The 27,121-nt window shown below is 35.9% G+C and overlaps 4 protein-coding genes across 9 annotated transcripts; 1 reads left to right on the top strand and 3 right to left on the bottom strand.

The window, feature by feature from the left end:
- LOC105157352 (pentatricopeptide repeat-containing protein At2g13600-like) lies at positions 644-2,849 on the bottom strand. Its single transcript, XM_011073761.2, has one exon. The coding sequence runs from the start codon at positions 2,646-2,648 to the stop codon at positions 837-839; it is 1,812 nt and encodes a 603-aa protein (XP_011072063.1). The 5' UTR covers positions 2,649-2,849; the 3' UTR covers positions 644-836.
- Positions 2,952-12,419, bottom strand: LOC105157351. Of its 2 annotated transcripts, none has more exons than XM_011073759.2 (10): positions 12,299-12,419; positions 10,371-11,981; positions 9,904-10,267; positions 8,474-8,558; positions 8,166-8,222; positions 8,025-8,084; positions 7,731-7,949; positions 5,559-5,800; positions 4,256-5,474; positions 2,952-3,756 (listed from the first exon to the last, which is right to left on the bottom strand). In XM_011073759.2, the coding sequence occupies exons 2-10, from the start codon at positions 11,893-11,895 to the stop codon at positions 3,238-3,240; spliced, it is 4,290 nt and encodes a 1,429-aa protein (XP_011072061.1). In that variant the 5' UTR covers positions 11,896-11,981; positions 12,299-12,419; the 3' UTR covers positions 2,952-3,237. The 2 variants fall into 2 exon arrangements, with proteins under 2 accessions (XP_011072061.1, XP_011072062.1); XM_011073760.2 differs by having other exon boundaries at positions 3,541-3,776.
- On the bottom strand, positions 13,088-17,216 carry LOC105157350. Of its 4 annotated transcripts, none has more exons than XM_011073756.2 (9): positions 17,127-17,216; positions 16,899-16,946; positions 16,742-16,811; positions 15,422-15,512; positions 15,277-15,338; positions 14,640-14,914; positions 14,535-14,565; positions 14,326-14,457; positions 13,088-13,438 (listed from the first exon to the last, which is right to left on the bottom strand). In XM_011073756.2, the coding sequence occupies exons 2-9, from the start codon at positions 16,944-16,946 to the stop codon at positions 13,257-13,259; spliced, it is 891 nt and encodes a 296-aa protein (XP_011072058.1). In that variant the 5' UTR covers positions 17,127-17,216; the 3' UTR covers positions 13,088-13,256. The 4 variants fall into 4 exon arrangements, 3 of the variants coding, with proteins under 3 accessions (XP_011072058.1, XP_011072059.1, XP_011072057.1); XM_011073757.2 differs by having other exon boundaries at positions 17,079-17,194; XM_011073755.2 differs by having other exon boundaries at positions 17,031-17,178.
- LOC105157349 (probable ADP-ribosylation factor GTPase-activating protein AGD15) lies at positions 18,044-22,526 on the top strand. Of its 2 annotated transcripts, none has more exons than XM_011073752.2 (10): positions 18,044-18,149; positions 18,490-18,567; positions 19,214-19,272; positions 19,555-19,645; positions 20,329-20,383; positions 20,661-20,751; positions 20,902-21,082; positions 21,547-21,724; positions 21,965-22,073; positions 22,198-22,526. In XM_011073752.2, coding segments are annotated over exons 1-9 (747 nt in total). In that variant the 5' UTR covers positions 18,044-18,137; the 3' UTR covers positions 21,967-22,073; positions 22,198-22,526. The 2 variants fall into 2 exon arrangements, with proteins under 2 accessions (XP_011072054.2, XP_011072056.1); XM_011073754.2 differs by lacking the exon at positions 18,044-18,149 and adding an exon at positions 18,167-18,423 and having other exon boundaries at positions 18,529-18,567.

Genomic DNA, 27,121 nt, shown 5'->3' with positions numbered 1-27,121 from the left:
ATTCCTCTTCGTCCTCCAACACCCCACCACCTTCATCCCCATCACCATTAAAAATTTTGACTAAATTTTTCCGACAATGCAGACTTCCTCAACCTCTCACCCTTCCCCAAAACCCTATCTCCACATTTCTCACTGTCCTCCAACAACCCACCACCTTCATTCCCACATTAAAGATTTTGATTAGATTTTGAAGTCAATCATAATAATTTGAAAAATATTTTTATATAATTATTAAAGAATTTGATCTCATAGTAAAATGACAAATAAATTAAATGGATTTGAATTTTGAAATACTTGTTCCAATGTTCATTAGTCCTAATGCAACTTCAGTATGTAAAATCATTGGATTTGTTCCTTCAAAGTACCTTTCTCTTTTTTTTTTGCTTGGATTTGATAGTAATCAGATTCTATTCAAAGCCCGCTAATCAACATCTATTGCTGAAGAGGGGATAATGTAGACTTGTTCTATTCGAATATCTTTGATTAGAACTTACAAGATTAATTTGGAATTGATAATTGAAATAGAAATGGAACAAAAGGTGTATCTACTCAATTCTTCCTAATCTGTGTCTGAATAAAAGTATGTGACTGCATTTTTTGAGTTGACTAATGGAGTGATATCTTGATGATGCTAAGTGTTGAACACCATTTATGTGTGGTGTTGGCCTACAATTGTGTAGATGAGACCTCTACCCTCGTATCTTGACAGTGTGATGTCTAATAAGTTTAGCAGGAAACAACTTGTTCAAGTTTAGAAAAATGGATCATGTTTCAAAAAATTAACTAACAGATACAATAGAGGAATTTGTTCTGGACATCCACATGTTGGGTCCATTTTAGCAACCCCATATATTTGAATGATCTTGGTTTATTTCAAGCCAACTGGAACCAGGCATTTTCTTGATATTCCTATTTTCTATCCATTTTCTCAATGTTCCCGCATTGCTCCAATTCTCAAACTCAGCAAATGTATTGGACAATAGCACATATGTTGAAGGGTCATTCTCATCGATAGCAAATGCATGTTCTGCTGCACGTTTTGCTGTGTCCACGTCCCCATGGAGCCGACAAGCACCAAGCAAGGTTTGCCAAATAAGAACACTTGGTTTGAATGGCATATCTAAGATCAATTCTTCTGCTTCTTTAATCCGTCCTGCCCGGCCAAGAAGATTCACCATGCAAACATAGTGATCTTCTCCAGGAATAATACCATAATCACGACTCATGGAAGTAAAAAATTTAAGTCCAGTATCGATATGTCCTCCTTGGCTGCATGCATATAGCACACATATGAAAGTAATATAATTAGGCATTGCTCCTTCCAGCTTCATGTCTTCGAAAATCTGGAGAGCTTCATCAGAATGTCCATTTTGTGCATACCCCATAATCATCGTTGTCCATGAAACCACAGAACGTTCAGCCATTGATCTGAAAACCCTCAATGCCTCATCCATACACCCACATTTTGCATACATATCGAGTAATGCATTATCCACGCATACATCAAGATCATCCCCGAGTTTAATCATAAGGCCTTGAAGTTTCTGCCCTTCCTCCAAACTTGCCAAGTTGGCACACGCATTAAACCCTGTCGCAATAGTAAATTTGTTGGGCTTAATACCACCCTTCCTCATTTCACTGATTGCTCTAAGTGCCTTAATAGGCTCCCCACAATTCAAACACCCTGTTGCCATCTGAGTCCAAGAGCACACATCTTTCATAGGGATCTCCTCAAATGCTCGAAGACCATCAGTCAGCCTTTGATTTTTCAAGTACATATCAACCAAGGCATTCCCCACACATCTTTCACTCCCGTGACCGGATTTCACAAGGAGTGCATGAGCTTGCAATCCAATTTCAAGATTGGATAGTTCTGCCAGCCCCGTAAGACCAGTAGCGAAAGTGAATTCATCTGGTTTTATCCCTTCACTATTCATCCTTTGCCAGAATCCTGGTATATCATCACAACTATATTTCAAAAAACCATCAAACATGGCATTCCATGACACGATATCCTTATCCAAACACCCTTCAAACACCTGCGTAGCTTCACTCAACATACCATGCCTTATCAAAGCAGTCAAAAATGCATTCACTAAATACATATTACTAACAAATCCCAGTCTAATTACCAAAGCGTAAACTTGAAAGGCACAAATCAAGTCCACACTCTCTGCAAAAGAGCACGCATGGAGCATGCTCACAAAAGTATACTCATTCGGCCTAACTCTACTCCTGTGCATATCCGAAAACAGGGAAACTGCTTTAGTAGGAAAACCCTTGTGCACAAATCCCGCAATGAGCACCGTCCATGACACCACATTCTTCTCAGGCATTTCCTCAAACAACTGGAGACCGTTCTCGACATCCCCCAATTTCACATATGCATTCATCAAATGGTTGTGCATGAACAAAGAATCTGACTCAAACGTGGATCCCTTGATGAGGTTTGCATGGATTGCTTTTGCTTTTCTTAAGTTTAAAGTCTGCACGCATTCCCGCAGAATGCTAGCACAGGCATAGCTGCTAGTTACAGTATGAATCTTCTTGAGGTGAGAAACCAGCATCAGTCTCAAGTTTCTCTGTAAATAGCTACCTATCTGAGAGTGTCTACAAATACTCCTTTCACATTTTGCCCAATAAGTCATGTACTTCAGATTACATCTACATTAGAAAAATTGTTACTTGGTCAAATCATACATTTGCTCTGTGATTGATCAATTTTCTTAAAACTATACCCCAATTGTACGGCATATATATTCCACCAAAGAATCTTATTACATAATGGTAGTACTAATAATTGACTTTTCATTCTGTATATCAAGCTTCATTTTGAACTCTCAATTACTTCCCAATTTTACCTGCGAAAAATTCATTAGAATAATGTGGAGAGGAATACATAGCTAAGTTTATAGCAGAGTTCCGTGAATATATAACAACTAAACAAGACAAGAGACGTTCGAGTAATTAAATATGACAAAAAATAATCAATAAACTCAGATAATTACAATTTAAAACTCTATACTACCCAGATATGCACATTTTTAATTTCTTTTTCTCTTTCCCCATTCCAAGAAGCGCAAAGACGTAACCTTCCCTTTTCCCCTCTGTTCAACAATGGCAAAGCACGATGTAAGTTGATGATTTTGTCAATCTTAAGTACAAAGGTCTAAATGACTATTTGCAGCAGTCCTTAACCTGATCCTTCACATACTATTAGTTATAAATGTGTATCACCTAACCGAATTCATCTGTATTAACGTTCAACTTTTCTGTACTTGTGTCCATATTCGGACTTGGATTTCCTTTTCCAGACACACCACTGCTTGAAGTAGAATTTGATCGGCAGACACGTTTTCTGGAGTTTCTTGGTAAGACGTCACCAGAACTTGGACCGGTATTATCTGGTGCATCCTTAGCACGCTTCTGCATATGACCTGCACCTGGTTTTATATGCTTGCTAGATCTTTTTGAACCAACAGGAAGTTGATTCTGGATAAATGTTCCAGTTGTACCAAAAGGTCCAAATTCATACCCGCCCACACCTTTCTTGGGGTTCGAATGTGGGGAAATTGGAGGGCAGGAATTCAGATTCAAAGATGGAACATTGGGCTTGATATTAACCCTTCTGTCAGCCAACTCCAATCCAACCAAGCGCCCATCTGATGTGCTACATGTATTGCCTACACGGCTGTCCTGGCTATTTACCTCCCGACAATTATCAATATCTGCATCCATTTCATCCAGCTGCACTTCCTGAAAACATTTAGCAGAAACTGTTTGAAATTAGTGAGATGTACTAAAGTAAAGATAGAACTCAGAGATCTATAGAGCCCTTGGAGTGCATCTAAGCAGCCATTTGAACTATGACAATTTGTTACCATTAAGCCAAAGCAGCGTTAAACGGATCAACAAAAACAGTGGATGGCTCCATGAACGAAATACTTTTGCAAGAAGAATAAGATCAATCAGAAAAGAGTTGTTAGAGAAATGCTTAGTATACAGCACAATAAATCATAGGTGTATGTTATGAAACAGATCCGTCCCAAAACTAATAAACAAGCAAATGAAGCAAGACAAAAAGCTGGAAGAAACTAGCAGCCCTTGTATCTAAGCTAACAAGAAAACAGAAACAAAACTAGATATGCCAAAAATAACATCTAGGAGATTAAATTAGAGGGCGCGGATCTACTGAAGAAAAAGTATTCCTCTCATAATTTTAGAGTCAATTGATTGACAAAGTTAGGAACAATACCTCATTTGGTATGTTGACATATTGTTCTGAGTCAGATGTACTTTCTCCTTCCGAATCAGCCATCTCCTCACGCTCAAACTCAACATTTTCCCCAAATTCTTCTTCAGAGTCACTCAACTCTTCCTGTTCCATTATAATTTCATGAATGGACTCATCCCGCATGTCATCAGAGACTTTATTACTTCCTTTGTTTCTGGATGTAACCAGTGCAAAGACACCTGACTCATGCTCCTCACCGACCCCATCCGGGCCTGAATTTCTCTTCTTGTTAGAATCTTTTGCACTTTCAGATTCTATGATTCCAGACACAGGAGTGCTTAGGGATCTTCCAGCACTACATGGAGTAAGATTTCTGCTCCCAACACCTTCTTGGTTCTTCGATGTGAAAGTCAGGCGAATGTTTAAGTCCAGTTCATTAACCTTTCCACTAAGGCTTGCCCCTTTTGTATCTGAAGCACTTGAACTCCCATCTATGGCTGTCTTACTTGAGGAGGAACAATGATTTTGAATTAAAGTTTGTCTTTTCCTTGATAATGCACCAGACGGACTCCTTACATCAGGATGTGCAGCCACGGAGTCTGTCTCCATATCATCAGCCCTTTGTAAAAGTGGATGAAAGTGCACGCCAAAAGATGACGCCTTTTTTTCTGGAGTTTTAGATGACTTGCTAAGAAAGTTCACAGCATCTCTTATATGCCGAGGATTATGAAAAAGACTCAGACTGAGTTGTGGTTGCTTCCCCGGCAAGTAAGTAAAACAACTAGACGTGCTGGTACTGAAGTTCATTGGATTGTAAGGCAAATGACCACCTTGAGGCGCCTGAAATAATAAAGGATGCATCTGGAGATCAGAGTCACCTCTCTCCGCTACACAATTCTCAATTAAGACCTCAGACTGATTTGCGTGCTGAGAAGGAGCAGTTATATTGAGATAGTTATTCCTACTCAGTCCAGATGTCACAGAAGAGCCAACTACTGACTTCGTGGTGGTTCCAGCATGTGGACCTCGATTTTCTGCCACCATACCACCAATTCTCGAAGCAATTCCAGGAACCTTTGCTGTGGCGGCTGCCTGGGAGCTTTTGAAGGCTGACTGCGACATAACCCGAACTGATGGAGGAAGATTTACGGGAGGCAAATCAGGAGCTAATTTCACCAGGCGTGCACTATTTGGTCTACGAGCTCGATATGGCCGCAGGACTACTTGAGAATGGGCCGGCCTTGAAGGTCACTAAACCAGTTTAGTGCAACAAGAACACAATACTAAAATCCAAGAAACATAAGTGGCAGGAGCAGGGTCTTACCTTATGGTAGCTGAAGACTTGGAACAGTATTGGGGTAGGACATCCCTAGATCCAGAAGAATCATTTTGTTCTCTGGCTTGAAAGCCCTCCTGAGAGGGCGGATGACTGGAGAAACTGGAAGAAATGTTATTATCCGGTCTCCAATCTGCCAAAAATGCCTCGTGAACATATGCTTCATCTTCCTTGTCCATGTGATTATCTCCACTATTATTATCTTCAACGGCATTATCGGTGCTATCGCCCTACAAATTACAGGTTTTTCTTAGTAAATACAAGTTCCTAATGAAAGAAATGCCCCTCCGAATTTCTATACTCATGGGAGAAAACATCACAAAGATTAAAGTACAAAATTCTATGCAGAAAGCAGATCAAAGTTTCATACATGTAAAGAAAAAGTATACACAATTTTTGTCCAGTTATCTAACCACAACACCACTAAGATAAACCATGTTTGAAATATCTATCCTTAATGCACTCATTTTGTCAATTATAACTCATAGATATCAGTCTGTCCAGTCACGTACTTCCTCAATTACTTCATCGGCCTGACCATGTAAGAAGCAAAGATAGCATTGCTGAAAGAAAGACCAGGCAAGAATAGAGATAAATCTGCCAGAAGAAAACCAGGCAAGAAGCAAAAATAGCATTACATTTCAATCTCATGATACAGCAAAAATCCAGAAACCAATGGCAAAGAAAGAATCAACTCTGAAATGGTGATCAGCTGGGAAACAAAGAAGAGACTTCTCTGTGGTCAGAAAGCTGAAATCCTGTAGTTCACCAATTTTAATAACACCTGAAAGTGGGTCCAAAGACTAAGTAAAACATCGGCTAATTGATCAAGGACTAGAAACACCGTAACAGGTCCTCCTCCCAATAAAATCTTATTCTGTATGTGTATGGTCCAGAAGCATTTGGCTTATGTTTATGATTAAGATGTGACCTGAAAAAACATCCAATATGTGCATTGACAGATCAAAACCTATTCTCTTGTTGGAGACTCAATGCAGGTATCATATACAACGTGAAACAAAACCAGAAAGAAAAACATGAGTTTGGACTCTGAACAAACCTACTGTTAGCAAATTATATGAGGGTAACCATTATAGGAAAGGGAGAAATGAGGAACCTCTGATAGGCTTTAAAGTTTAGACAATCGAGTGACACATGATAAATCAAATTCAAATTGATCCAGGTCATGTTCCCAGCAGCAAGAGAAACAAAAGGGTCTCTTTAACAAATAAAAATCACTACAATGAGAGTATTTGAGTCCACTAACGATTATTCTTAACACTATCATGCTCCATGGAGTAAGTTTAACAGGAGAACTGTATAGTCGAAACAAGCTTTGGGATTCTAGAGACATAGGAAATTGCAGATATTTTTATTAGAAGAATTTCAAAATGCATTAAATATTTTGAGATGCAAACATTGAAACAGCTGATACTTAACAGCATCTCAACCTAGATCCATGAAATTGCAGATACCTTCAATTGAATCCTATAGGTATTGAGTTAAACTATCAAAAGCAAGTACATTATTTATGGCAGTCGACCTCACTGTAATTAAAGTTATTGTTGGTGGCACCAGGGTTGCCAAACCATAAGCTGGAAAGCAAGGTGAGCCAGCAATAAACAGATAAAGACATAACATTAACATCATCAGCTAACAATCCACTAGAATGTGGTGAAAATAGATGAAGGAGATGAATAAATTTGACTAGAATATTGCATTTAAGAAGTTCTTTAAAACTCATAGGCGACCGTTTTATTCTATATCTATGCTCTGGAGGCCTGAGCTTACATCAAGTACTAAAAACACTATCATGAACCCATGAGATAAAAACATAAAGGGTAGATGAAACAATATTTTGAAGCTCTGTGGTTTCTGGACAATTATGACTAAAACCAAACAGTCCAAATATGTCAAAGTACAGAAGAAAGGATCCATTATGTGTAGATGATTTGCTGGTTAAAATAATATATTTCCTAGCATCAATCATTGTGCAAGAGGAAGTGGGATGATTGTTATATAAGAAAAAGAAGGAAATAAATTATTGATAAAACATAACAGCATATTAATCTTCTAACTAACTCATTATTCTACAAATAAAGGAAATCCATCCCAAAGGCAACATGGATTTACAACAGCAGAAATCCAATGCAAGTATACCTCTTTTTCGGATGACGACTGCCAATTTGATGGAGAAGGCTTGCTAGTTTTTCTTTTTAGTTCATATAAGCGTCGCTTCGCTTTCTTGTTTTCATCAGATTTATATGATTTTTGTGTGCCAGAAGCAATGCGCCACTGCCTTGGAAGCAAAGAAGGATCTCTATAAGGAACGAAAAATCTCCATATTGATATCCAGTCGAGCTTAAACTTTTTCAACCCCTGAATATAGATGGATATGTGATTGGAAAAGGAATGGTAATGAGACTTTGCTCTATATTAATCACTGAAGCTTACCAGTTCAATACGTGCAATCTCCTCAGAAGTCAAGGGGGAGTTTTTCATCCTCCGTACAGCCTACAAGATAAAACAAGCAATTTTTCTTTAAGATGATGAATGATTCAGAGGCACTTGATGTACAATCAGAAATAATCACACCTTTATGGGATTTTCCGGCGCTTTTGATGATGCACGATTCTTCTGCCTCACAAATATCTGCTTGACAGCATATAACACTTTATCGAATTAGAATGAACTTTTCTTGTCAAAGAACTTCAAGACAAGAAGAGGAAATTGTCAATCACCTTCACATGAAAATCATCACATTCATTAAATTCTTTTTTGTTTTTTTTTTTTTGAGAAAACATTCATTAAATTCTAGGCACACATGTTCCCACAATGCCTAATAATCAAACTGCTGACACAAAATTTTCAGGCTTCAATTTATGTACACTAAAATACTTCACCTGATGCCTAGATTTGCAAGGAAGAAATCGTTGCTGTATGGCCTTCCAGTCAGTATTATATTCCATCAACCCCAATGCTAATAATCTGCAAACAAGTCCCATTTTGGAATAATTGTGAGATGTAGAAGAAGAAATTGTCATGCACAAGAGAAATGGAGATTTTCATAATCAAGCTAACATCCTTTATATTAGACTTTCATTGAACAAGTACTAATGCATATTTGTTTCTGTCACTTATCAGTTCATATAACAGCAAGGAAAAAGAATTGGACATATTTTTGTTTTCGAAGATTCTACACTTCATTCATATCTACAAGGACAGTCAAAATCACAAGCACTGCCACTGGGTCTCAAAATCTAGAACTCTGCACCCGGGCCACTATAGGACCATGAGAGAGTCCTTCTGGATTAATCCTAATCTGGAATTACAGATTCACATGCAGACGTGGTCGCAGAAAAACCAACTGAGAAGGAGCACAGAACATTGAAGCAAATATTTTCAACCATCTTGACCTGCATACTAGAAGCTGCACGGCATATATATTGATATGAATAAAAGGTTATGATCATGCCAATGATAATGGAGAGGTCAGAAACAAGGTGGCATTTAACTATTTCATTTTCATAATTAACTCAGAAAATGTCCTTCTCTTACCAGATCTACATCTTGTACATGCACCCGTAAAAACAGTTGAGGAAACTTGTTAAGTTGTTGCCTTGTGAGAAGGATGATAATTTAAGCAATGCCATCAATTTAGAAATTTCATTATTGATACTCTCAAAAGGTTTTATCATTGAGATATGATTCAAAAGACACAGGTTCAAAATCAGAAACAGGTAATGGCAGATCTTATTTCACCAACGGAGCCCGAATTCAGTCTCCAGCAGCTCATTGTCAAGGAGGATCTGGATAAACCTCAGGAAAAGAAATAAGAAAGGTTTACTAACCAACCATCATCACTGTGGGCCACATCAAAGCACAAAGAGCCACCACAAAATAACTCCTAAACTTATGGACAAACTCACTCTTGTGAGTTCATTGAAGCCATGAGAAATATGTAGGACGATGACCGTTTGGTAGAAACTTAATATGAATTCTACATCCACACTTCAAAGACAAGGCCTTCTCCTGATGCTTCACCAGATAGCATGGTTAAGCAAGATTATCTCATAGGTAAGGTCAAAAGATGTCATGTGCAAAACCACGAGTATCACATCATTTATGAGCAAACAAATTATATTTTGCCTGTCTCGAGCACTAAAAGTTTAAAACCCTATTTTGACACATTATGAAGTGGATCTTCAATCAGTATGAGTGAACAAACTGCAGTGATTTCACCATCCCTTGTTATACATAAATCATCATACAGAATTTCACGGATGTTCAAATGGTGCAAGGAAACATAAGAAAAAGAAAGCATACAACTCACTCATCCTCTGCATCAGTAAAAAGCACCCGATTAGCAAGCGGAGCAGGAGGTGGCTTGTGAGGATAAAGGACAGGATTGAATAAGGGCCAAAACCTCTGAGCTAATTTAGCAATCTCCTTGGGAACAAGAGCAACAGACTGACTTTTAGCTTTTTCAAGCAGAGTTGCAGCCATTGTCTTCTTGGGCATTTGATTGCTGGATGAAGAAGAAAGCACTGCACTGGAATCTGGGGGAGTGTTTTCCAGTTCCCCTTGAACATCGGATTCAGCAGAACATGGAGAATTATGAAGAGGAAACAACGGTTCCTTTTGACAGTGATTCTCAAAACCAAGTTCAATTTGATACCGTTCATATGTTCGGAGGGCTGCCAAAACATGTTACAGAAATATGCAAGTTAGAATAAAGAACAAGAAGCAAACAAAGGTCAGAAAGCACAACAAACAGATCATTTTTGCAATATGGCATACCAGAAGTAACATCATCTATATAGTTTTCAACTAATCTGAGTGGAGCTACATCTATGACAGACAGCACAGGACCACAAATGTAAGGCACCCATGAGGTGCATTCCAGAGCCTGAGAAGTGCGTGCCTGCTCATCAGGTAGATGCTTGTGTCTTCCATCAGACATTTGCTCTGCACTTTTATTGCTGTCATTCGGTGGCAACATTTTCTGAAGCTCATCGGGGACTGATGGATGAACATATGGAGGTAAGAAGCAAAAGCTCGGATATGGAACCGTTCTCCATGTCAATACTTGATCGCGTTTTCTAAGCATCTCAACAATTAATTCCTTAACTTGAGCACCAATATGACTTTTAACAGGCTCAAGAACACAGATAGAGAACACCTGAATAAGTAGTTGTACATGCTCGTGAATCAGACAATGCAACTGCCCTATCTGATGTGGAGTAAATCCACAGGTCAAGCCATTATTTACAGGAGGCACATAGGATGGAGCAATGTTCTGGGTGAGATGTTTCCCATCAAAAGCTGAAAAAGATCCAATTGACGTAAATGGCAAGAGGGGCCGCAGTGGTCTGTTCAACTGTCCTGAAATCTTCTTGCTGTGCTCAAGAGAAGCTTTTTGGCGTCTATTTCGCCTAGTCATTCGCCGTTCTTCAATCTCTTCAGGTTCACTTTCCAGTGCCTCTTCAAGTTCAAGCTCAAAGTCAGCATCGTTTTCTTCATCTTCATCATCAACATTTGCATTCTCTTGTAAATTCTGGGAATCATCACCTCTTAAAACAGCTGCCAGGAATTTTCTGTATTCCTCTTCATCATCGACATTTTGAAGATCATCCTCATCATCAGTTTCTTGAAGAAAAGTTTCAAGTTCATCAAGAGTGAAACTTGCAAGAGAATAACGAGCCCTTGTCCGCATACAGATGGCACCCTCAGTATCCATATCCACCATTGGCTTCCTGGAATGTGTGGCACTGTTCACATCTGTCTGGCTGGTCGACCCATTCTCCTTGTCACAGAGCAATACCTTTTCAGATTCAGCACAAAATACTGAATCTTTCTCATTTGTAGGATGAGTTATGTCAGCCTTCTTTCCACATACTTCTCCAGAAGAAACTGAGTTTTGCATTACTGTCTCTTCACCATGCTTAGCATTTCCACTAGTATGGCAATCTTTCGCAGCGTCTCTGGGGTTTTCCTTGGATTCAAAGATTGGAGAAGGTCTTTCGCTACTATCAGCAATATCCGTATCGAAGTCTTCAACTTCAGAACTCAGGCTTGAAGAAGCTTCAGCAGAATTAGTTTCTTTGAGGAAAGGATTGAAATCTGCATCTTCATCCTCGTCATCTTCTTCATGCAGATTCTCATAGCCATTACAATCCCCCTCTTTGTCCTCTTCCGCCACCTCATTCTCATGTGGCAAAGGGCTTTGCTCGGATATTTTAGGCAAGTTGCCATACTGAGGAAGATCATCTCGGTTATTCGGGACTTGATCTTCAGTAGATACTGAAGTCGAATAACCGGCCATTTTGATGAAAGGATAGGTACAGAAGCTATTAACTATGCATCACATCCAAAAATCTTTCTCTAATAAATTTCACAAATTGGTCCTGGCTGCATAATTAATAATCAATCAGTTACAAGTGAACTCAAATTGATTATTCATTCGTATGTTTTAGGGAAAAGAAACACATTTTTCAGATAAAAGAAACCGGTGTAGTAGTTGTGTCGAGGGCGGATACCCAGCTCCAGACCTTTAGTTAAAAATACAAAACTTAATCCTATGAAACAATTATCGGTTATGTAGTGCCCTAACATAAAATGCTATTCATGTCTACAACAGAAACATCTTCAATTAAACTGCTTTTGACAATGCCATATACATGTAGGCGGTGGGGTGAGCAAGCGCGACAAAAAAAGAAGCGACATACCGGTGGCGAAGAAGTCGTAGGAGGAGGCGCAGCAACTGCCCCGTCATGTGTCCGTCGTCGTCCTTTTTCTCGTTTTCTCTTTTATTTGCTGCCCAATCTTCCACTTGGTTTGAGCTGAGTCGGAGTACATTGTCAGTTGGGCCTATTTCTCTCTACGTATTTGGGCTTTAGAGTCTCATTTCAATTAGCAATCAAATGGGCCCAATGTCTCCAAATCCCCATTATTGTTTCAACTTTAAACATTCATAATTAGTATAATAATAATAAGTGAACTTGAGATACCATTTACATTACACTATCTAACCCTTTTATTAATTTTAGTTAGTCCCACTCCCTTTATTATTCCAAGTTAAAAATCTATATTATTCAGATAAGCGTGTATTTTTGCATACAATATTTCTTTTTAATTTTTATTTAAATTTAGATAATTGAGTGTATTTAAATTTTTATTTTCATATCTAATAATACTTCATAAAATTATTTTCTATTTTTTGTTTTATTTTAGATAAGTGTACCATTGATCATCATGTTTCTAAAGAAATCTAGTTTGCAAAACAATTTCTTATATTCGATTTACTTCTCTATTTTTACTCTTATTAATTATTTTAAATTTATTTTTATATTTCAAAATTTAAATAAAATCATTCATAATTTTTATTTTTTTTTTCTTTAGGAATACACAAAGTTCTAACTAGTATTTATAATAATTCAAAATAATTACCAAAAGATTTTAAATTCATAATTTGACAAAAAATGAGACTATGATATCTAATCTTATATAAACAAAAATTACTCAGAAGAAACAGAGACCAACTTTATCATAGATATGGGTTATACAGAGAAAGAGAGTGAGTGAGGAAATTACAGTGATTCCTAGTAGTAGTACAATGAAGATGCTATCTAGGGCTGGAACATGATTGCCAATGGTGAGGATTAAAATAACAAGTCCATAGCAGTGCTAACTTTTGATAACACGGGAAACCCTCTCAAAGAAGACATTGCACATGCTTGTGCTGAATATCAGCGTTTCCTTCATCCACTCTGGTGCAACTCTTTCGAATGTCCCCAACGACAACACACGGTATACTACCTCTACTTCTCCCCCTCCAGTATTTATCCATGTCAGGCTGAAAGAATAACCTGCAATAACACACCATCTTTTTCAACTACATGAAGCAATCAACGATTAGTCTACTACGATTATCAAACAAAGTAGCATCATCTCCATAATACCAGTACCTAGTATTATTAGTTTGATGGAAGTTGAGCAAAATCAATAGGTTGTTTCACTTGGTAACGCCAGATAAAAGGGAAAAATGCAATTTAACCCCCTGTGATATTATAAATGAGTAAAAAAACCCCTGTGAAAAATAAAATAGCAAATTACCCTCTGTGTTTTGAAAAATGAAGTAAATTTCGTCCTATCTACACCGTTGATAGGGGTAATTTGCTTTTTTTTTTTTAAACACAGGGAGACTAATTTGCTAATTCTTTTTTCAAATGAGGTATTTGCTCTTCACATATCAAAGGGAGATAAATTCCACTTAACCCCCAGATAAAACAACAGAAACTCTATTTAACAACTATACATGATATCCCACAGGGTCCATAACCATAAAACATTACAAATACTTATTTCAATCATCTTGATTCCAGACCCATCTTGAAGTCAGAAATTTGGATTCAAAGGTTATTCATGTACTGGGAAACAGTAAAACTGGTAAGTGTTGAGACTATAGTATGAAAATCAAGAGCTCAAATGCCTTTTACAGAACTATACCATCAAAAAGCAGTAGCTGAACTGCAGTGATGCTCTAATTCAAATCATTTCTAAGTCTCTATAACCCTTGTGTCATGCTAAAAGTAGATAGAGCTGAATAGAAAAACATTAGTGACCACCAAACCAGCACAGAATGAGAATCAAAGACACCTAGGATATGAGTATTAGGCTAAATTCACAGTAATGAGACAACTTCATGCCAACCATAAACTGAAACAAATTTCATGAAGTTGGAAATGAATATTACCACTTGATTGATGATGCGCCAGTATACATAGTTCATTGCTTTGAGCAAGAGGGGAGATTTTCATGCCAACTACAAACTCAACAAGGTATTGAAACACGCAGTTGACAGAACTAGTGCCTGCGGCATCGCTGCCTACCATCAGAACAGCAAGTCAGAATCATGGGATGAAGCATGATAGAGAAAAGAATATGTTCCCTTTCATCACATACCTGAACTAATCTTTTTCTGACAGCAAAGAGGCTGCACCATAATACATCAAAGTCAGGCAAGAAGGAAAATGTACACTTAAATTTAAAAGTATATAAGTTAAAAACCTGCTTGGTGATTGGAGGAATGCCACTGCCTTTGTCCCCATAAACATGTTGATCTGCTGGACGGTCAGGCTCCACATCAATCATGCGATCAGGAGTATGCACAAATTTACGTTTTTTAATCGACTCCATTACAGAGTTATCAGGCCTTTCATCTCCTCGAGTATCTTCACATGAATTTTGCTGTCCATGTACAGTTGCCTCATGCATAGTACAGCGTGAACATTCGTTATGTTCAAGCTTTTGAAGCCTAGCATTTTCTTCTGAGAGTTCCTTATCTAAAGGATTATAGGAAGCAAAATTGTGAGGTATTGTCTTCAGGCATGTAAACTATGGAACTTAGGAAAAATAGCAAGCGATGAAAGAATGTTACTATGCAAGCAAGACGTTTCTATTTAGGTGGCTGAAATACTTAGAAAGGAGGCAGAAGGAGTCAAAAGGAAAATATTCAAAGTCCATAACATGATAACCACCCCATGATGGATGTAGTGTGACTGGTAGACTTCTCAGATTGACATCCCTCATTACCTTAGCCAAAGTTGTGCAACTAAGAAGCGCTCAATACTACTACCATTAGGAATTAGAAGATAGAGACCTACTTTCACTACAAACTATAGTTTACACGACATTGTTTCCTTACTCTTCTGGCTCTCTTCCATCAAAAGCTTTTGGTAGTGAATATGTTGTTCGTCACTAGAAGATCTGCATCCAAACAATTTGTATGGTTTACATTTCAGAAGAAACTCAAGAACCTAATCCATTTCATGATTGCCGCAGATGCATACCTAATAGAAGCCAGTTCGCTTTTCAATTCATCAACTTGTCCCTGTAGCCTGTCATTTTCGGTTTTCAAGTACTGTATCATTTCATCTGCAGCTGCATTATAGGATATATCAAGCATTTAAGACAAATTCTACTGAAATCAGAAGAGGTCTCAACCCCACAATCAAAAAAGAACACTACTATATGATACAAAATTATCATCTGATAGTGAAAAAAGTTAACAAGTGGAACTCATCGTGCTGTAATAGAAATATGAATCAGAAACCAAATAAACATAATATAGGTGCCAAATCTGCAAAGATGGATACATGTGCATATGTCAATCATGTTTATGTTTTTCCTACTGGATATGTCAATTTATGTATGATAGTGCAGTTTCCATGATACACCACGAAGTTCCCAAATTAAATCTAACAACAAACATAGATGCTGGAGCACATCAATGACAAAATAAGAATAACACTGTACTCAGCACCAGGGGCCAATAAATTATAACCAAAAAATCGGTAAAACATTCTTGAACATACAAGCTTATAAGACCATAATTCAACAATGTTGAAAATATATTTGCGATCCCTAGAAAATCCCCAAAGTAGGAGCTTATCCAGATTTCTTCATGCCAAGTCATTCAAGCATTAGATCCAATTTCAAGAGACTAATTTACTTTATCACAAAGAAGGTAATCCAATTTCTGCAAATGCCCAGATAACCACATAATGTGCTCAATTGCATCTAAAGAAGCAAAACAATAAAACACCAAGCTAAGTAATATCCCAAAAGACCAGCAATGGTTGAGACAGAGTCACAAAGAATAAACACTATTTGTTTTTGCAGTTATGTCATGAACTATCGATACACAAAGTACACATACACAACATTGAGCTATGATTATATACAAATCTGAACCCATGGGTGTAACTATTTACAAGAGATATTGTCCAATAGCAAATTAATAGAGCATTCTTTCTTCAGACAAAGACATTCCACTAAACACACAACTCATCTTTCTTCTTCCCTTTCAACCAGAATATAGGAAAGCAGGACGCGATTACCCAATCAGAGGTTGTAAGACATCTTATACATTTTCGAGCACAATAGTGATTATAAAGTAACATGGTATAGGGATTTCACATGTCAGCACAAAAACTGAGACATGTTAGCAGCTATGGGACTGAAGTTCCACAAAAGCATACAAAAAATGCATGGAGCTTTTAAAGCGGGCAACAACTGCAATTCATGGATTTCACGTTTTGAACTTGCAAAAGCGAGACACAAAATGCTTGAGCTTTTAACAAGGAAAAATGTCCACATCGATACCATACCAGCGGCATAATTCAAGAATTTCACTTCTTGATCATGATTGAGCTTGTCAAACTGAGATTCTTTGTCCTTCTGCAAGAAAAAAAGAAAAAGGAAGTAAAAACCTCAACTCCAGAACACAATATACACATATACGGGTACAACCAAACAAAGAAAGACCTTGAGTTTGGCGTATTTGTCGTAGAGCTTGGCGTAAAGCGCCTCCATCTAAATCAGTAAACAAAAAAAGCAGTGAGATTCAGATCAGAAACGAGAGCACAAAAACTCCACGAACTCAGATTTTCAAAACACCAGCTGCATCACGAATTTAAAGCATGCTGAAGGACAGGTAAAACATGCTTTTTCTACATCAATTAACAAATGCTCCAGAGAGAGAGAGAGAGAGGCCTGAACAGCGCATCAAGTTTCGAATTTGATGTGGGAAGGGTTTTCGCGGCGGAGATAATTTGAATCCAAACTCTTTTCTCCTGCGCCCCCCTTTCTATATATATACACACTTTTTTTTTAATAAAGGGATAATTCCAATTTAATATTCAGAATAAAGTCACAATTTCTAACCTTTTTTTATTTACAAACCATCCAAATGGTTTATATATTTTAATTTTATTATCATTTATTTTTATAATTTTAAAATAATTAACTATTTTTTTAACTCTCTTAGTCTATTATCATTTTTAATAACTACCTTTATAGTCATTTTTTCTTTTTTCAACATTATTTATATATTTTTTTAATCTACAAAAATTTATAGGGTGAATAGCAATTTACCCCCTATATGATATTGAAAATAAACACATTACCTCCCTATGAAAAAAATATAGCAATTTATCCCTCTATACTTTTTAAAATGAAGCAATTTACCTCCTTATACAGGGAGGTAAATTGCTTCATTTAAAAAAACATAGAGAGGTAAATTTTTGTATTTTAAAAAAATACAGGGAGGTAAATTGCTATTTATTTTTTCATAAGGGAGTAATTTACTCATTTGTGATATCACAAGAGAGTTGGTTGCAATTTTCTCAAAATTTATATAAATATTTTATCTTAATTTATTTATAAAATATTACTTACCTACGTAGGATGTGTTAACTTATTTTTCTTCTTATTTGTGGTATTTTTTAAATTTTTGTCCAATGCACCTATTTTTTTTTAAGCTTTAAAAGAGGGAAAAAAACTAAAAAAAAAAATGAATTTAAATAACAAATTTTGTATATAATTATAAAAATAGTTTTTCTTTTATTTATTTTTTCTACTCTATAAATAAAATAAATATATAAAAGACAATAAAATGAGGGTGGTGCTGGTGTTTGAGGGTGAGGGTGAGGGTGAGGGTGATCCAAGACATATTCCCGAAGTTGAAGGAACTAAAACTGGAGTTGAAGATGCCGTCCTCAGAATATGTGTATATATGTATGTATTGTAGGCTTCCTTGTTAGATAGTTAATCCTTTCCGAACAAATCAAAGAGAAAGAGAAAGAGAGGAAAAAACACACAGACACAGAGACAGAGAGCATTCCCTTATCTCTCTTTCTCTATCTCTGTGTTGTGTGCGTCGCATTTTTGTGCTTTTTTGCTTTGAATTTTTTTTTTTTTTTTATGGTGTTTTGAGTGTTGCGTTGTTGTGTGTGAAAATCGTTCGTTGCAGAAGAAGGGAAAAGTTAAAGAGAGAGCCATGAATGAGAAGGCGTCTGTTTCCAAAGTATGGTGTTGTGAGTGTTGCGTTGTTGTGTGTGAAAATCGTTCGTTGCAGAAGAAGGGAAAAGTTAAAGAGAGAGCCATGAATGAGAAGGCGTCTGTTTCCAAAGAGCTTAATGCCAAGCACACCAAGGTCATCACCCCCTTCTTCATTTCAATTGCCATTCATGATTTCTGCTTCATTTTTTATGTGCAATATGCAGAAGAACGATTTGTGTCAATTGTTTGATTCTCCAAAAAACATCTCATTCCCATTTCAAGGGGAAAGGAATGAAGCTGACCAAACCACAAATCTTCGCTATTCTCAGCTTATGGAATATGATTGACTTAACTATGAAATAAATAAGCACTCCAAGTTTGAATTTTTTTCTTTTCTTGTGCTAATTCACAGGGAACCTATTGAATACACACACAAAATATTAGTGATATTTGTCTACATCAAATATTGTCAAGGATCATGATATATGACACTCTTATTGACACAAGATTGAAAATACTTGTATATTATGTTCGAATTGATATAGTCTAAGATTGGAATTTCAAATCACTAATAACAGATCTTTTGGATTTGTTTGGATCATTCCGTATTAGAAAGGATTTTAAATGTTCAACTCTCATTTTAAATTATGTTTTGCAAAATACTGATGGATTTCAAATTCTTCTAAATACCCAAGTCATTTTGAAAATCTTTCTTCAATTCCTCCCTCAAATCCACATCCTTTCATTCAAATGTATTCTTAATGTGTGTTCTTTGCTATTCTCTCGGGAAATTGTTTTAGGTATTGGAGGGTCTCGTTAAGCTACCAGAGAACAGGGAATGTGCAGATTGCCGGAGCAGGTATGTCCCTCCATTCAATTTCTGACATGCCATATCAATATCATACTTTGCCTGTGATGGAGCTGTAAAGGGTTTGGCAGAGGCACCCTCCTCCCAAAAATAAATGAATTTCAACTATCTTTTTATATAGTTAAAAATATCTCTTTGTTAGTTAAAGTATCTAGCTCCATCCCTGTACTCTGCCATTTGATGGTAGTTCAATCATTCCACTAGGCTTGGGATTGAATTATGATGAGTTTTGATGTTTAATGTGATACGAGTAACTCTCAACTGTTATTTCAGGGCTCCACGATGGGCAAGTATCAACCTAGGAATATTTATATGCATGCAATGTTCTGGAATACACCGGAGTCTGGGAGTACACATCTCAAAGGTTTGCATGTCTCAACCTAGATGGCCTGTTGTGTTATGGCAATGGATGTTATTAGCTGAAGTTTACTTATCAGATCTAGTTTTGTTAAAAGTACTATTGAAGGGGGGTGGTGGTTGGGCCTTAATGATTCCACGCAAACTTTTCACAAGTTAGATGTTCGTTAGTTCCATATTACCTCATGACATTTTCAAATGTTGATCAAGAACTAACTCGATTGGGATCATTGAATTTGGTAAATCTCTTAAGAAATAACTGAAGAAGTGACTTTATAAAAAATCTGCCATATTACCTCTCGTTGTTCTTTCTCGTTTCTCTTCACATATATATATAGGTCCATTAATGTTATTACTTCACCTATTTGAAAATAAGATGTTCCGCTTACCCTTTCTCATTAGATATTATAATTAAATGCTTATATTGACTGTTAAAAATAAGAATTCACTTTTGGCATATGCTCTTAACTAAGAGGAGACTTTTAACTCTATAGAACAACTAGAAGAGTGCTAATCCACCTCAAATAAGTCCCTCTACAAGTTTATGCTATCTTGCAGTCATTTCCTTTTTATTCTGTGTACTTCCCATACTTTAAAATGTGTAATATAGTGTGTCTTCAGTGAAATATATCACTTTGGCCTCTTATATTATTCTGCATTTGCCTGAATTTAATTTTATCATAACAACAGGTACGGTCTACCACTTTGGACACATGGCTTCCCGAACAAGTTGTTTTTATGCAGAGTAAGTCAAGTCTACATATGAACTGAATTCAGCTTGGGATTTTGCATATTCACTTGTTTATGAAGCCCAGCTCAGAACTCACGATCAATTGAAGGTTACAAGACAAACTAGCTGAAACTGAAAAGAAAATGTGTTCATTAAACTTTAATCTTTATATCTACCCAATGTAGCGAGAATATCAACTGTTGGAGACAGACATCCAGAAAGCTGTACAAGTATGGAAACATCAATATAATTTCAGTATTGCAATAATTCTTTCTTTGCTCTTTTCATGCAGTGATGGGGAACAAAAAGTCCAATGATTACTGGGAAGCAGAACTATCACCAGACTTTGACCGAAATCCCATTGAAAAATTTATTAATGCCAAGTAACTACATCTTCAAATTTTTGCAAGAATGTACAATGCATGGTTTCTTGTTTCGTGTGCCTTCTTTTAGCTCTAAACTCTGAAAACATTTTTTTTCTTTTGATTTTTTGACGTTTGGTTCCTTTTTACTACATTAATTGTTGGTTCCAGGTATGTGCAAAAAAAATGGGCATCGAAAACGTCCATGCAACCAGCACTTGAAGTCAGCCAAGAGATATCTGTAGGTCCCTCTGGAAGAGGAATTCCGAAAAAAGCAAGAAAGTACTCTTTGGATGAAGATATTTTCTCCAAGGGCTTGGCCCAAATGCCTCCCACAGCACGAAATCGTGGGGTATATTTTAATCATTGAGCTTATATGTATCTGCTTGAAATACATATTCTGAAACAATCAGTACAACAATTGTCGTTAAATCCCGTGAACTGCGTGGTACTTAATTAGATAATTTCCTTTACACATATTATCTGGGGGAGAACTGGTGAGTTTGCAAAGGTTTTTGGTTTACTTGATCTGATCAATAAATGTTGACTAACTTAAACGATATTCAACTGATAGAGTTCCAGATAGTATACTAAGTAGAAGTGTAAGTAACAACATTTAAACATGCATCCAAGGTACAGACAACAATGAGAATAGGAAGAATTTGAATGAGGTAAGGATGATATTTTAGCATAAGGAAACTAATGATAGATGGTTGAATGGCTGCAGCACTTGGTTACTTTAGTACTCTAATTTTGTTTACGATTTCTACTGATTTTGGCATGAGCATGATATGAAATATTTTCCATGTTAACCAGGCTTCTTTAGATTTGATGAGCGACGTGGCTTCAGCTCCCCCAAATGGGTTTACTGCTGAAAACGATATGTCTAGTAAAAATGTCGATGCTACTACGGATCTGTTCAGTCTGCTCTACGTATCGGATGCAAAACAAGAACGGACAGTTGTGCCACCATCACGCTGGGCAACTTTTGAGTGTAAGAACAATCGCAGCAGCATACTTTCTGAATATCCTGTTCGGTTTTTAGAATTTTGATAAATCATGTATACATGCAATGGTTGAAATATGCATGAAAATGCGTATTTTTTAACAATTATTACAATGATTGGAGTTAAACTTTGGTAGACACCTAAATCTCCTCAACATTGATATTCCATTTACATTACTTGAAGACTGTGCTGATGATATATTTTTCTCGACCTAAATTTGGTTTTAGGAGCTGATGACCAAACATAGGAGATCTCTTTTATCTCTGAGAATTTCTTCAGTGGCATACTTTGCAGTTCATGGGGAGAAAAGTAGCAACTCTTGACATTATAGAAAAGGTACATCTTCAAAATAAACGTAGTTTTCTTGAGTTTGCTTCATCCTAGAACCTAGGAATTTTCTTCAACGTTGTTTTGAGTAACACTGTGTTCTTTGTTATGTCACCTTGGCGCTGTCGTGCAGGTTAAAACTTCAAACGTTGAGGAGTTGATGAACTGAGAATTGGACTTGAGTTGGGCTAGTCCAGTGGAATTAGAGATCTCAGTGGTTGTCCCAAAAAACATGTTTAGGGATCTTTTTAATTTTCTTATACATTGTGGATGAAAATTGTTTCTACTTTAAAATTGTAGAATATGCTGATATCCATTCTCTTACCACAATGCTAGTCTTTGATCTGCTTATGTTCCCTGGCTACCTTATCCATTTTCTTCTTGATTTTCACATTGTTGGGACAGTGAGTGGAGATGGGCACTAAATTCTGCAAGGAACTGAGTAAATGACTATAGCACGTATGAACTTGTCTTAGAAACCAACTTTCTTGCCACCTAGCAACCAATAGAGATATAAAATGATGTTGTTGCCATCCACTTGAATACTACTGCAACGGGACTGTAACGTTGTCAGAAACAGTCCAAAGATTCGAGCACAAGACTTCTCTATAAGAGATGTCGTGTTTGAATCTTGGGTTTGTACAAGTGTTAGGTACGTGGGTGTAAATAACAATAAAAAAAAAAAGAATATTATCATATATGATTCAACAGGTGATAACTCAATTTGATTAAAACCTATAACTTTGATGCAGTATTTTTGATAACTCACTGGATACTTACAAAATGATTTCGTATCATCTACTCAAATAGTATTCAAATGGAATTATTACTAGCAGAAGAACTTATCATAAGCGATCCAACAGTTGAAATAAATTTAGTATGAAAGATAATTTGGAGATATAAAAATTGTTACATACATAATTTTTGTAATGAGTTAGATAGAATGAGGTGAGCGTACACCTAAAAGGATTAAAGATTGACTCAACTCCCTCTAAGTCTTTGATTATTCTCATTTATAAATTGAAGACAAATAAAATAAAAGTGTATATTTTGACCAAAAAGGAAGAGAAGCACAACAGATGATGATGATGTGTTTAGACATAGCAAAGTGATATCACATTGCTGAATCATATTCATCACTTGAATTGGTAATCAACTACTTAATCTTTATTATTATTATTTTAAAACACACACACACACATAGAAATTATTTATTGTCTAAAAGGGATGGATTGGAATTTTGCCACTGAAAATTGAAGCAGAGTCCGTATCTTTGTATTTCTTTTTTCCATCATCTTCTCACTAGTAAACATCATCACATACTAATAATATTAAATTATATATATATAAGATTAATTCTAAAATAATACATTAGATACTTAAATATATTTTAATATTTTAAAACCATGTTATGATAAAATAATATAGGTATTATCACTTACTATAGATTATTGGTGATGATGTTAATGTAATTATTTTAATAATGAATTATTAATTTTTTTTCTTACAGTGGTGGTGCAAACAACATCATTAATTGTCCCTTTTTCTTTGTCTATATATATATATATGTTTTGGTCCTAATTCTAAAATAGGGGTAGGTGAAATAAATTAGTTAAAATAAAAGGGTAGGGCTTTGCTAGTAGATAGTGAATACATGGTTGGCTTGACATCAAAGCTACCCCCATGTACCTACCTAGGCTGTCATCATCTCAAACCTTATCATACCATACTCAGAATTAATCTTATAAGCAAAGCAAAGCAAGAATAATTCTTATTCAATCACCATTAAATGTGATATATTTATTATATAATTCGTATTGTTTTAAATTATACATCAATTATATTATAAATATATTTTATTTATCATATATTTGGTTTAGAAAAAAATATAATACTCTCTGTGTTAAGAGAAATGTGTAAATACCCCCATGTGACAAGAAAAAATTTAGTAAATTATCTCCCTATGTTTTTTATAAATAAAGCAAAATACCCCCTACACCAAGCAGTGCATTACACGCGCTATCTTTGCATTTGCAGTTGATTTGCAATTGATTAAATATTATTTTATAAAGTAAATATATTAAATATAAATTTTATTAATAAAAAATAGGCTTTAAAGCAATTTTGGTCCTGTATCTTTAGCATTTTTCCGATTTGGTCCTCTATCTTTTTAGCTTGCCAATTTGGTCCTTTATCTTTTAAATCTGCGCGATTTTGGTCCTTTAGCCAGATTAGGACAAATTAATGCCTATTTTGTCCTTCTATTTTAAAAAACCCTTATGATCCATACACATGTTCTTAGTTTGACCCAGCATGCTCCCCGAAATAAAATTAAGCCCTCATAATTTCGTACCTTTTTCTGACCGCCTTATTTTCTAGTATTCAAAACCCTCGATTTTACGAATTTCATCTAACTACACTACCGCAGCAGATGGTTCGCAGGAACTTCGCTCCTTCAGCAACAAACAACACAACTCTATTTCATTTTCAACCTTAGGGCATAAAAGACACTCTACTAGAGGGACCTAATAAAATTCTGGACAATAAATTTTATTGAAGAAATATATGAAATATTACATAGATATTATTTCTTCCGTAGGATGAGACAACTGTTTAGTTTCTCATAGGATAGAGGACTTGACTCATTGGGGAAACCCACATAAACTAAGAATTCGAAAAATTACAAAGATTTGACACTCAAAATATGATGCTTTGAAGAGTTGGAGAAGATTTATGATGATCCCTATCTGCTTCACTGCTTTCTTATTTATAATCGTCTCCGGACTTCAAACTTATCTTTGATGACGTCATTACGTTTTTTATCACTTTGTCCTTTCCAAATGATGTAATTGCATTCATCATCCTTCATTCTTTCCAGCTAGTGGTCATGATGGCTTTGCAATTGCCCGACATGCAACATGTTGGACGTCTTTATCCTTGTTGTTTCGATCGCTGGTAGCTTATTTTTCCAGATCAACATCCTCTTCTTTTCAAATAAACTTTCTGCGAACTTAGTACTTTTTCCCGTCATGGAGTTTAATAGGAATGATCCATTCACTTTGTTTGAGAAAATTTTGAATGGATACTTGACTTTGTCCATCTCAATGAGACATACCCATAATCCCCAAGCTCGTTTGGTAGAGATTTCGTTTTCACTAATAGCTGATACCAAGGGAGTTTCTCCCGAGGAAACTTTAATTTTTTTAAAACTACTATGTCTTGTCTCTACAGCTTGATGAAATGGAATGCTGCATGAGACCGCTTTTCTACTATTTCTGGAGTTGTTGATACGAATTTTAACTCCAGAATATCTCCTCTTTTCAAGTGAGGGTTGCTTTGCCAAGAGTCATAAATTTCCCCACTAATCCATTCCTGAAGTTTTGCAATTTTCAGAAAACTTGCTGACATAGTATGAATTGAAGCCAGGGTTCCAAATCATGGACAGAGTGTAATGTTCTTGAGAACAGTTTAATGGTTCGAGTACAAAATTTTTCTATAAGAGATCTCGTGTTTGAATCTTGGGTTTGTACAAGTGTTAGGTGTGTGAGTGTAAATAATAATAATAAAAAGCATATTATCATATATGATTCAACAGTTCATAACTCTGTTCGGTTCTATTTATTCAGTGTAAATAATAATAATAAAAAGCATATGTGTAATTCACAAAACGTGTCAAGAGGTGTTATTTCTGATAACATAAGGGGTAAGTTGCTATTTTATTTTTTGCAGAGATAAATTATTATTTTATTTTTTACAGATGGTAAATTGCTTATTTTTCTTAATACAGAAAAAAAATTCTATTTAATCTAATTAATTTAAATTCAATCAAACTTGATTTGAATTAAAATTTTTCGCTAAGTAAAGACATAATTAAGCAAGCAAAGCATGCGCAGCGCTGTGTCTCCTGAATTGGTAGCTAATTCCAGCACTTACCCCTTTTATATGTGTAGGCCACTCAAAGCCAAAGGGACCCCCCATCCATCAAAACTCTTTATTCCCCTATATATATAATTCAAAAGCCATGGCCGCCGCCGCGAGTGGTGGCCCGCCACCACCACCACCACCGCCCACGCACCTGCACCCGCACTCACACCCACACCACTATATATATATATATATATATATATATATATGAGTTAAATGGATTTTTAATTTCATATTTATATTATTTGATATGTGCATCTCACATTATATTTTAAAATTAGCCTAAATTACAAATTGCAGCTTAATTAAAACAAAATTTTGAAATAATTTTTTATTTTTTTAATAAAAGTGATAAATTATTATTAATTAAAATAAATTAATTACAATCATTTCTATTCTATCAATATCTAATAAAAATTATTACAACTTATAATTCAAATCTTCATAATCAATATCAATAAGTGATTAGTAATTAAATAATGTGTTGAGCTCATGATGTACACCTAATTGTATTAATTCATATTCTCTGTATATATAAGAAAAAGGATATTAAATTAATATCACATATCAAATTCAAATTAGAAAAAGAAAACAGAAAAAGAAATTCAAAACGATGTCGAGTCTGTTCTTATTCAAACAAATATTTAAATAGTTTTGATCTTTAGCATAATTTAAGGTAGCATACATTAAGGAGTATATGCAATTTTGGTTCTTTAACTATAGTCAAATCCTATTTTAGTTCTTTAATTTGTTAGGGTTTGAATTTGGTGTATTTTAATTGCTCAATTTTTGAACTATTTTTGTTGCAAAAATATCCAGTCCGCCGGAAGGTGGCCGTAAAGTTCAAATCCTTGGATCTCCGCACCACGTTGATGAAAATGGATGGGACTTATCTCGTTAGACTCGCAAGGAAGAGGTGAGTTGAACTGTGGTGGTTCGCGACTGCCGTTCGTACGGATCGCGGCGAATCGACGTGAAGAGGCTGCGGCGGTGAAGGTGAAAGTCCAATCCTTATGGTGATCGAAACCTGAAATTGATTGAGGGATTTTGTTCCTCTTGAGCTTGGGAGTCGAACGGTATATGTGGCTCTCGACAATTTTGAGTGATGGTGGCAAATTTTTAGAAAGAAGGTG

Source organism: Sesamum indicum, linkage group LG3, assembly GCF_000512975.1.
Source record: "Sesamum indicum cultivar Zhongzhi No. 13 linkage group LG3, S_indicum_v1.0, whole genome shotgun sequence".
Classification (NCBI taxonomy): Eukaryota; Viridiplantae; Streptophyta; class Magnoliopsida; order Lamiales; family Pedaliaceae; genus Sesamum; species Sesamum indicum.
This window is presented reverse-complemented; position numbering and strand designations above follow the sequence as displayed.

What these genes read in the sequence shown, in the direction of transcription:
- LOC105157352 (XM_011073761.2), bottom strand. Translation starts at nt 2,648, where the DNA reads ATGACTTATTGGGCAAAATGTGAAAGGAGTATTTGTAGACACTCTCAG.
- LOC105157351 (XM_011073759.2), bottom strand. Translation starts at nt 11,895, where the DNA reads ATGGCCGGTTATTCGACTTCAGTATCTACTGAAGATCAAGTCCCGAAT. An exon ending in TTTACTGATGCAGAGGATGA is followed by an intron (nt 8,559 to 9,903) that starts GTGAGTTGTATG and finishes ACTTGTTTGCAG; the next exon opens with ATTATTAGCATTGGGGTTGA. An exon ending in AAGTCTTCAGCTACCATAAG is followed by an intron (nt 5,475 to 5,558) that starts GTAAGACCCTGC and finishes GTGACCTTCAAG; the next exon opens with GCCGGCCCATTCTCAAGTAG.
- LOC105157350 (XM_011073755.2), bottom strand. An exon ending in ACAAATACGCCAAACTCAAG is followed by an intron (nt 16,812 to 16,898) that starts GTCTTTCTTTGT and finishes TTTTTCTTGCAG; the next exon opens with AAGGACAAAGAATCTCAGTT. An exon ending in TTCCTCCAATCACCAAGCAG is followed by an intron (nt 14,566 to 14,639) that starts GTTTTTAACTTA and finishes ATTATGGTGCAG; the next exon opens with CCTCTTTGCTGTCAGAAAAA.
- LOC105157349 (XM_011073752.2), top strand. An exon ending in TTAATGCCAAGCACACCAAG is followed by an intron (nt 18,568 to 19,213) that starts GTCATCACCCCC and finishes AAATTGTTTTAG; the next exon opens with GTATTGGAGGGTCTCGTTAA. An exon ending in TGGGAGTACACATCTCAAAG is followed by an intron (nt 19,646 to 20,328) that starts GTTTGCATGTCT and finishes TCATAACAACAG; the next exon opens with GTACGGTCTACCACTTTGGA.